This window comes from Drosophila guanche, unplaced genomic scaffold, assembly GCF_900245975.1.
Source record: "Drosophila guanche unplaced genomic scaffold, DGUA_6, whole genome shotgun sequence".
NCBI lineage: Eukaryota > Metazoa > Arthropoda > Insecta > Diptera > Drosophilidae > Drosophila > Drosophila guanche.
Window position 1 is genome coordinate 1,802,739 of NW_022995755.1, and position 9,030 is coordinate 1,811,768.

General features: G+C 50.0%; 5 protein-coding genes across 5 annotated transcripts in view; 1 reads left to right on the forward strand and 4 right to left on the reverse strand.

The window, feature by feature from the left end:
* Positions 1–451: 451 nt before the first annotated feature.
* LOC117589814 (3-oxoacyl-[acyl-carrier-protein] synthase, mitochondrial) lies at positions 452–1,918 on the reverse strand. The gene has a single exon (XM_034282042.1). It carries the CDS (start codon positions 1,862–1,864, stop codon positions 542–544), a length of 1,323 nt encoding a protein of 440 aa, XP_034137933.1. The 5' UTR covers positions 1,865–1,918; the 3' UTR covers positions 452–541.
* Positions 1,919–2,352: 434 nt separating this feature from the next.
* On the forward strand, positions 2,353–4,367 carry LOC117589812 (methanethiol oxidase). Its single transcript, XM_034282040.1, has 6 exons — positions 2,353–2,462; positions 2,548–2,711; positions 2,779–3,248; positions 3,307–3,799; positions 3,850–3,975; positions 4,035–4,367. Exons 1-6 carry the CDS (start codon positions 2,450–2,452, stop codon positions 4,227–4,229), a joined length of 1,461 nt encoding a protein of 486 aa, XP_034137931.1. The 5' UTR covers positions 2,353–2,449; the 3' UTR covers positions 4,230–4,367.
* Positions 4,368–4,432: 65 nt separating this feature from the next.
* LOC117589817 lies at positions 4,433–6,094 on the reverse strand. Its single transcript, XM_034282049.1, has 5 exons — positions 5,888–6,094; positions 5,562–5,819; positions 5,009–5,341; positions 4,632–4,957; positions 4,433–4,570 (listed from the first exon to the last, which is right to left on the reverse strand). Exons 1-5 carry the CDS (start codon positions 6,044–6,046, stop codon positions 4,477–4,479), a joined length of 1,170 nt encoding a protein of 389 aa, XP_034137940.1. The 5' UTR covers positions 6,047–6,094; the 3' UTR covers positions 4,433–4,476.
* Positions 6,095–6,129: 35 nt separating this feature from the next.
* On the reverse strand, positions 6,130–7,587 carry LOC117589819. Its single transcript, XM_034282051.1, has 5 exons — positions 7,270–7,587; positions 7,095–7,218; positions 6,688–7,035; positions 6,298–6,635; positions 6,130–6,240 (listed from the first exon to the last, which is right to left on the reverse strand). Exons 1-5 carry the CDS (start codon positions 7,560–7,562, stop codon positions 6,201–6,203), a joined length of 1,143 nt encoding a protein of 380 aa, XP_034137942.1. The 5' UTR covers positions 7,563–7,587; the 3' UTR covers positions 6,130–6,200.
* A 12-nt stretch (positions 7,588–7,599) lies between these two features.
* LOC117589807 (heat shock 70 kDa protein cognate 2) overlaps positions 7,600–9,030 on the reverse strand; it is a 2,472-nt gene continuing 1,041 nt past the window's right edge. Inside the window, 1 exon segment of the mRNA XM_034282024.1 lies at positions 7,600–9,030. This exon segment is cut by the window's right edge and continues 110 nt beyond it. Within this exon segment, the coding sequence (XP_034137915.1) occupies positions 7,690–9,030 (1,341 nt within the window). The 3' untranslated portion in view covers positions 7,600–7,689.

Here is a 9,030-nt window from a genome sequence, read left to right on the forward strand (position 1 = left end):
GACGGAGACGATGGATCGCGACGTGTTGCAACTAAATACAGTCCCCGAAGCAAAAAACATGACCACAGCTAAAGCCGCGCGAATGCAAAACAAAAGAAACCTTTTAGTTGTTTTTTATTTCCCATGCAAAATACACCACACACACACACAAACATTTGAATCCAAGATCAGAAGAAGAACAACTGCAACCAGCAACAGATTTAAAACAAACAAAAAGAGAGACAAGCAACAGAAGCAAATCAAACAGAGCTATATACATAATTATATACCTATATATATATATATTATATACAGATATACAGTGTAACAGTAACATACGCGCATTGGATAATACATTTTTACAGAGCAGAAAGATTGGTAGAGAGAGAGAAAGTTCTTCGACGAAGACGAAGGGACAGGGCGCGTGTGACAAGAAGCAACCGAAAAAGTTTTCCAAATAAAGTTTTAAAACTTAACATTTTTCCTAAAAATATGCAAAACATTCAGGATTTTTATTTCCATGGATAACAATAATCTAAAAACAACTTAAATGTCCTCCGCTCTACTCTTCGGAGTAGCTGGCAATGCACAGGGAGGCATTGGTGCCGCCAAAGCCAAAGGAATTCTTCAGAGCTACGCGACGTCCCTGCCCCTCGGACCATTTGCAAGCTTTGGTCACCACATTTACATCCACATTCAGCTGCTCAATGTTGATGGAAGGCGGCAGGGTGTTCTCCGAGCAAGCATGCACCACGAAGAGCGCTTCCAGATTGCCGGAGGAGCCCAGCAGGTGTCCGTGTGCACCCTTGGTCGAGGATACTTGAACCTGCGGCGTGTGATCGCCAAACACTCGTCGAATGGCATGCGATTCGATGCGATCGCCAGTGGGCGTGGATGTGGCATGGGCGTTCACGTAACTGACTTCCTCGGGGCTGACACCGGCATCTTTGAGGGCTCGCTGCATGGCCAGTGTGGCTCCAGATCCATCCTCGCTGGGGGATGTGATGTGGTGTGCATCGCCAGAAAGACCATAGCCCAGCAGCTCCGCTAGAATGGGGGCGCCACGGGCGCGTGCGTGCTCAAGTTCCTCCAGAAGCAGCACAGCTGCACCCTCGCCCATCACAAAGCCATCACGCGCCTTGTCAAAAGGTCGCGAGGCCACGGCTGGGTTATCATTAAATGCTGTACTCAGGGCGCGCAATCTGCAGAAGCCAGCTATAGACAGGGGGTCGATGCAAGCCTCTCCGCTGCCCGCCAGCATCGCATCTGCATCTCCGTTGCGTATGAATCGCATGGCATCGCCCAGGGCATGGGCTCCAGTGGCACACGCAGTTGAAACGGAGTGGTTGGGCCCGCGCAGACCGTGCCGCATGCTGATGTGGCCACACGCCATGCTGGGCAGCAGTCTGGGCACAAAGAAGGGACTGACACGATTGTAGCCACGTTGCAGCTGGTTCCAGGTGTTGTAAACCTCCGTCAGATCGAACATTCCCATTCCGACACAGACCCCAATGCGTTCCCGCTGCTCCTCACTCAGCTCCTTGGGCTTGAGATTGCCCGAGGCCAGAGCTTCCTCAGCTGCCAGCACAGCCAGTTGCGTGGCAGGGCTCATTAGCTTGATGTCTGTTTTGCTCAGATGCGTGTCCAGCTGCAAGTTTTCCCTTGAAATTTGTGCGGCAACCTGACACGGCAGGCCCTTGAACTGAGGCCCCAGGTGAGAGATTGCCGACTCCCCAGCCAGCACACGTTGCCAGGAGTCCTGCACATTGTTGCCCAGTGGCGTTACGGCTCCGCTTCCAGTGATCACCACTCGTCGTCTTCCAGCTTGTGTCGAGGAATTGCGCACCAGAGGATAAAATAACTTGGAGCCCCGTAAAAAGCGCATTTCGGTGCAGGCGTAACTGAAACCGGTTGATTGTATTATATCGATAGTTGACTATCGATTTCTCTACTTCCAATTGGAAACAGCTGTGCCAGAGCGGGTAGATTGCAAAGTTCGGAAATTATTGTGCTTCCAAATGCAATTGCAATCAAACATATTAATTAAACAAACTTATTACGAAAATGAAAAATGCAAAAGAAAAACTAATAAAATATGTGTATACACATAAAATCTCTTATATAAGGGATTTAATATATATGTTTAAAAACAAAAATATGAAATTCTCCGTTGGGGGTATATGATTCTTATCTAAATTGGTGGAATATTTGTTTAAATTTGTGGATTCAATCTATTCAACTTGAGCACTAAGAGAGAGAAAGTGAGTCTTATCTGTACACACGAACAGCTAACAACAAGTTGTTTTGATACGATTGCCGGACATCGTACATCTACATATGTACATACGTACATATACCGGTTCCGTACTTAAAAGAGAGCACCAACTATAAAAGCTTCGCTCAACATCTGACGACTCTCATTTTCGTTTCGCTGTTCTTTGCTTCCACTCCATAACAAACTTGCCAAGCAATGTCTAAGAATTGTAAGGAAACTACGTCTCGCCCCTCGACATCTTTAACAAAAGAAAGTAAAGAATAATGTTGATAATTGAATCGTTTTTTCTGCAGCATGCTGTCGCGGACCCGGTTACGCAACGCCGTTGGATGCCATGAAGAGCGGGCCTCGGGAGAAGCTCCTCTACACGGTGACGGTGCAGCCCAACTTGGATGAACCCCACGGCGACTATCTGTCAACAATCGACGTGGACCCCGAGAGCCCCACCTACTGTCAGGTGGGTCATGAAAATAAACAGTCTTCGCTGGCACTTGGCTTAATGAAATGATAATCTTGTTCCATAGATAATTCATCGCACGTTTACGAATCGGAAGGGGGACGAGCTCCATCACTCTGGTTGGAATGCTTGCTCGAGCTGCTACTATGTGGATCAGAACGCAAAAAGCATTCCAAAGCGGGACAGGCTGGTGCTGCCCGCAATAAACTCGGACTTTATCTATATACTCGATGTGGTCAAGGATCCGCGCAAGCCTGAAATCATAAAGGTTATCGATGGGGATGTGCTGAAGAGCCACAATGTGACGGGACCCCATACGACGCACTGCCTGGCCAATGGCAATATAATGATATCTGTGATGGGCGACGCACAGGGCAATGCCAAGGGTGATTTTATCCTCTTTGATTCCGACTTTAATTGCATTGGCACCTGGACTAAGGGGGAAAAGAAGGCCCTGTGTGGCTATGATTTCTGGTATCAGCCGCACTTTGATGTAATGGTTGCCTCCGAGTGGGGAGCGCCCAACAAGTTTCGACGGTAAGTAATGTAAGGGTTTGCCGGATTAATAATTATAATTTTTTTACCCCTTTTGCAGTGGCTGGCAGAGCGGGGATCTTGATGATATGACCCAGTACGGCTGCCGGATCAACTTTTATAAATGGTCCACGCAAACATTGTACCAAACCATAGACTTGGGTACGGATGGCATAACGCCACTGGAGATTCGCTTTCTGCATGACCCAAAACGTGCCGAAGGTTTCGTTGGCTGTGCCCTGAACGCCAAGGTGTTCTACTTCAAGAAGAAGTCTGATTCCGATGAGTTTGAGGCCAAAAAGGTGATTGACATTCCGGGCAAGCTGGTGGACACGGGCAGTGGCACTGCCGAGAATATGGGTGGCATGATTTCAGATATTATCATATCCCTGGATGACAAATTCCTGTACGTAAACTGCTGGCGCCACGGTGATGTGCGGCAGTACGACATTAGTGATCCTGAAAACCCAAAGCTGACGGGACAGCTTTTCTTAGGCGGTGCCATTTGCAGCGATCTACCCAACGTTGTTGTCAAGGAGGATAAAGAATTGAAGGTGAGTTTAAAATATGAAAAATTGTAGTTGTTCTAAATCTTACCTCACAGGAGCGACCGCCAGCACGGTATGTCAAAGGTCACCGCCTGGAAGGTGGCCCACAAATGATGCAACTCTCACTGGACGGCAAGCGTTTGTATGTCTCAACATCCCTCTACTCACCCTGGGACAAGCAGGTGAGAGCTGCCATTAAGCCGTAGGTTCTTAAATCCTAAGTCAACAATTCCCTTTGCAGTTCTATCCCCAAATGGTGTCCAAGGGCGGTCATATTTGCCTGATTGATGTGGACACCGTGAATGGCGGCATCTCGTTGAATGAGAACTTTTTCGTGGACTTTGCGAACGAGCCTTATGGCCCTGGTCTGCCACATGAAATGCGTTATCCTGGTGGCGACTGCACTTCGGACATTTGGCTGGCCAACGATGCGTAAAGAGTTTAAGTTTCTTCATGATTAATTATTTTATTGAAAATAATGAATGTTTTGGAGATATCTCGGGCTGGCGATATCTCTGCGTTTCGCATCGCTGTTTTTTGCACATTAAAACCCAAAAGCAAGTTTTGTGACTAATTTATGCGTATAATTTATGATAAGATGTGTATTCAAACTAGTGGAATCCGGGACGTTTATGTGGTAATAACTTTCCAGCTGCTGTACAAAAGTTTCCCACTACTAAGATCTAAAACCAAAATGATGTTTTTGGAGACCTATTGACCGTTGCTAGTATGACATTTTCACTGGGCAGCTTCATCAGATTCAGCAAACGTTGGCCACTGCAAAGGGAGAAGGCATCTAAACATGTACTCATAACAGGCATTATTAAAATTCACTCACTTATGATCGCAGGTGCTGTCTATAAAGTCCTTGGCCAGCCCGTTGAGTATATTTTCGTGAAAAAAGAAAATGTGCACCAAATAGGCCAAACTGCAGGGTATTAACAGCTTGGCCCAGGGTATTTGCTGCAGCAAAGCCAGCAGTTTGTCTTCGCCAGTGTCACGTGCGCAGAACTGCTGCCAGAGCACCTGACACGCTGTGACCGCGGCAAAGCTCATGAAGGTCATGCGATTGAGCAGGGCAAAAGATGCGCCACTGACAAATGCCGCCACAGCGTTGGAGTGTCGCAGCTGCAGCTTCATTTTCGGCAATAGAAATTGCAGAAACTGGAATGAAAGGCTGATTAACTTCTGCTACAGTTGAGGTGCAAAACATACTTGAAAGAGTCCAATGTAGCTGACCAAGAATCGTGTTGACTGCAGTCGCATCTGCTTGAGATTATGTCGCATTAGGGCGTGCCCCAAGTCCAATGCAAGACCAATGCCCAAATAAGTTTGAAGCTGCTTTGCACTCCGTCTGAGCCGCTTGGCCACTGGCCATTTGTTGTGATCCTCAGGCAGGGGCGTGGGCTTGATGAACCAAAAGCCAGAATACTTTCGCGCCTGCTGATAGTGCAGCACCGCCAGGGAGCTCAGCATAAAAACCAACGTCTGACTATAACGGGAATGCACCAGACCAACGTCCAAGTGACGGAGAAGGCTCTCCAGGGCCTGCAATTTTATTTTAGAGAGAGAGAGAGCAAAAAGCTTCTAAGTGAGCTTTTTCTCGAGCTGCAGATTTTTGCTTGCAGGCTTGACCAGCCTGAGGTCAGAATGAGAAAGACATAGCTGAAAAGCTCAAAGCTCACGACTTATTGTATGTGTAAATTGATATTGCAAGCATCACACATACACGTGCTGCAATCGTTCCAGAAACCCCGCAAACACTCACCGCATGTGTAATGCCAGTCACAAAGTAGAGCAGCACTTGCGTTGGCATCCACCAGCTGAGCTGAGAGGCCAGCCAGCAGGACAAATACGGAGTACAGATGAACACAAAGCGACCGTGAAGACGCCGCGACACGCACATGAAGTAAAATGTGAATGCATTGATGCAGGCAGCAAAGCTCACGGACTGCACATAATTCTTAACTATGTGGATGAGTGTTCTGCTGGAACGCGCCTTGCGCCACTGCAAGAGCAATGGCAGCTGAAAGGAACAGCAAGATAATTTGAGCTTTCATCGTGGAGGGGGAGGAACTTTATGCAGAAACACACCAGCAACAAGGGCGCGTAATATTTCGCACTGGACACATAATTGCGATAGATATTCCAGAGCAACGCATGTGTGCAGCTTTGTCCTGGGCGGCTGTGCAGGACGCAGCAACGCATACGATTCAGGGGCTTCTCCAACAGTTTGCTCGGCGCGACTGCCATAGCGCGGCATTGGCGATGACTTTCCGGGACGCACTGAGGCGGCACAACCAAGCTATGCCAAGCCATGGCTTGGTTTCAGGTCATAGGTTAATATGCAAAGCATTTGGAAAAGTGTATTTAAACGGAACGTACATATAACAAGAGTGTAATCGATTCAACACAGTCGTGCCAGACGCTTTCTTATGTTTAATGCGCTGCGGAGGAAATTAAACTTTAATTTGAGCAGCCGACGACAAATCCATTTGACTTACTAGTTAGCTGTCGTGCTGTCAATGATGACGCCGGAGAGTCCGCTCACACGCTGGCACTGCAGCACGTAGTTATGTATGAGGTATGCCAGTGCAACAGGAAACGCTAGATCGCCAAAGCCGAATGCCTGAGGCTTCTTTGTAACCTTCTTCGTGTCGCGGTGGCTGGCCCACAGTGTGCGAATGGCCTCCAGCAGCGCGTAACTTAAGATTGTTGGCTTTGGATAGAGCAAATAGCTAAGGCCCGCAAGGAAGGATGCCGGGGGATGCTTGAAGGAGTCTCTGACCACTGGAATGTGTCGCGGGACCATAGAGCTGTGTTGCAAGTAGCAGTGTACCGCCTGTAAGATTTGGAACTCTTGATTGTAATGCTTCAACAAACCTTTGTCTTACCCTATAGATGCCCACGTAGCAGCCCAGCCAGGCAGTTGATTGCAGACTCAGATGCCTCAAGTGCCAATCCCCAGCCTTGGTGCAGCTAACAATCGCCTTGAAGAGATCCAAAAGGAGTCCAATCAGCAGATAGCTGCGTATGCCGCGCACTATGTGGAGGGAGCAGTTGTGACCCACAGTGGCTGGGGCGTCGGGCGTTAGAAACCAAAAGCCATTGTGCCCACAGCGTCTCCGCCTGCCCTCCAGTATGACGGCGCTGCAGCACATGAAGATCAGCGTTTGCAGTGGCAGGGAGTGGGTAACAGCTCTGGCCAAAGGATTGGAATGCAGCAGAAGACTCTCAATGAGCTGGCAATGGAGGATACAAATCAGGGAAGGAACTCAAAGCAACGCCCTGACTGACTCACAGACTGAAAGATGGCCGTGTGCTGGAGCTGCCTCACGCGGCTGGGCAAGCAGGCACAGAAGCTGCCACCAATGGCAGCTGGCAGCAAGAGCAATGTGTACAGATGGAATTTGCCCAGCAGATTGCTGCAAAGCATCAGAATAGTGAGGAACTCCGAATCGTTTATCAAACCTTACCGCAGACAGCACATGGAGATGGATATTAGACTGGCATTCAGCACGCCGCCGACTACCAGCTGGACGTAGTACCACAATGCATCCAGCAGCAAGTTGGGTGACGAGCCACCACCCAAACGTATGCCATTTTTGCCCAAATGCAGCAACACCACTGGCAGATAATACTTCGCGTTGGACCAGGCAAAGCGCCAGAGATTCTCGAGTGCAGCGCGCCGGCAGCTACGCGGATGGAGCAGCTCTTGGCAGCTGCGCCAGCAAAGGTTCGCCTCGAATGACTTGCTCAGCGCAGCCATAGAAAAAAACGACTACTGGCAGAGTGGTGTGCCGAACTAGAGTGCCTAAAGTGTGTTAATTTATTGCCGGAATAGCTCGTACATAATCAATCAAAAGTTTGTTTTAAATTGCAGAATTTGTTTCCCCTTAGTCAACCTCTTCCACGGTGGGTCCGCTGCCGTTGCCAGTCTGCTGTTTGCCTTTCTGTCCGCCGGCATGCAGCTTGGACATGATGGGACTGCACACGCGTTGGGAGTCCTTCAAATGATGCTCATACTCCTCCTTCTCGGCCAGCGTGTTCTTGTCCAGCCAGGCGGACTCCGTGGCGCACTTCTCCCGCACCGTGCTGCGATCGGCATCGGTGAGGACTTTAGAGGCTGCCTCCTCCACTGCCTGCTTGCAGCCGTAGATGTAACCCTCCAGAGTGTTGCGCGCCAGCACACGTTCGCGCTGCTGCTCGTCCTCGTCCTTGTACTTCTCGGCATCGGAGAGCATGCGATCGATCTCGGCCTTGGACAAGCGTCCCTTGTCATTGGTGATGGTGATCTTCTCGGACCGCCCGGTGCTGTGATCCTTGGCGGCCACATTCAGAATGCCATCGGCATTCAGATCAAATGTCACATCAATCTGTGGCACGCCACGAGGAGCTGGGGGTATGCCAGTCAGATTGAAGGTGCCCAAAAGATTGTTATCCTTCGTCATGGCCCGTTCGCCCTCGAACACTTGGATGGTCACCGCGTTCTGGTTGTCGCTGTACGTGGTGAAGGTCTGCTGCTGCTTGCAGGGAATCCGAGCATTACGCTCCACCAGCTTCGTCATCACGCCGCCAGCCGTCTCAATGCCCAGCGAGAGGGGCGCGACGTCCACCAGCAGCAGATCCTGAATCTTGGAGCTGCCAACGCCCGTGAGGATGGCAGCCTGCACGGCAGCGCCATAGGCCACCGCCTCATCGGGATTGATGGACAGATTCAACTGCTTGCCACCGAACAGGTCCTGCAACAGGCGCTGTATCTTGGGAATACGCGTGGAGCCGCCCACCAGCACCACATCGTGGATGGCCTTCTTGTCCATTTTGGCATCGCTCAGCGCACGCTCCACCGGCTGCATGGTGGACCGGAATAGATCCATGTTTAGCTCCTCGAAGCGAGCACGCGAAATCTTCGAATAGAAATCAATGCCCTCGTGCAGTGCATCAATCTCCAGGGTGGCCTCCGTGCTGGAGGAGAGCGTCCGCTTGGCCCGCTCACAGGCAGTGCGCAGGCGTCGCAGGGCGCGAACATTGCCCTTGATGTCGCTCTTGTGTTTGCGCTTAAACTCCTCCATGAAGTGATTGACCAGACGATTGTCAAAGTCCTCGCCACCCAGATGAGTGTCGCCGGCCGTGGCCTTGACCTCAAACAGTGAACCCTCATCGATGGTCAGGATGGAGACGTCAAAGGTGCCGCCGCCCAAATCGAATATGAGCACATTCCGCTCCCCCTTTAGATT

Coding starts and splice junctions, on each gene's coding strand:
- LOC117589814 (XM_034282042.1), bottom strand. CDS start 1,864: ATGCGCTTTTTACGGGGCTCCAAGTTATTTTATCCTCTGGTGCGCAAT.
- LOC117589812 (XM_034282040.1), top strand. Junction 2,712..2,778: donor AGAGCCCCACCTACTGTCAG/GTGGGTCATGAA, acceptor CTTGTTCCATAG/ATAATTCATCGCACGTTTAC. Junction 3,249..3,306: donor GCGCCCAACAAGTTTCGACG/GTAAGTAATGTA, acceptor CCCCTTTTGCAG/TGGCTGGCAGAGCGGGGATC.
- LOC117589817 (XM_034282049.1), bottom strand. CDS start 6,046: ATGGCAGTCGCGCCGAGCAAACTGTTGGAGAAGCCCCTGAATCGTATG. Junction 5,342..5,561: donor TGACTGGCATTACACATGCG/GTGAGTGTTTGC, acceptor ATAAAATTGCAG/GCCCTGGAGAGCCTTCTCCG. Junction 4,958..5,008: donor GCTACATTGGACTCTTTCAA/GTATGTTTTGCA, acceptor CTTTCATTCCAG/TTTCTGCAATTTCTATTGCC.
- LOC117589819 (XM_034282051.1), bottom strand. CDS start 7,562: ATGGCTGCGCTGAGCAAGTCATTCGAGGCGAACCTTTGCTGGCGCAGC. Junction 7,036..7,094: donor ACACGGCCATCTTTCAGTCT/GTGAGTCAGTCA, acceptor CTCCATTGCCAG/CTCATTGAGAGTCTTCTGCT. Junction 6,636..6,687: donor GCTACGTGGGCATCTATAGG/GTAAGACAAAGG, acceptor CAAATCTTACAG/GCGGTACACTGCTACTTGCA.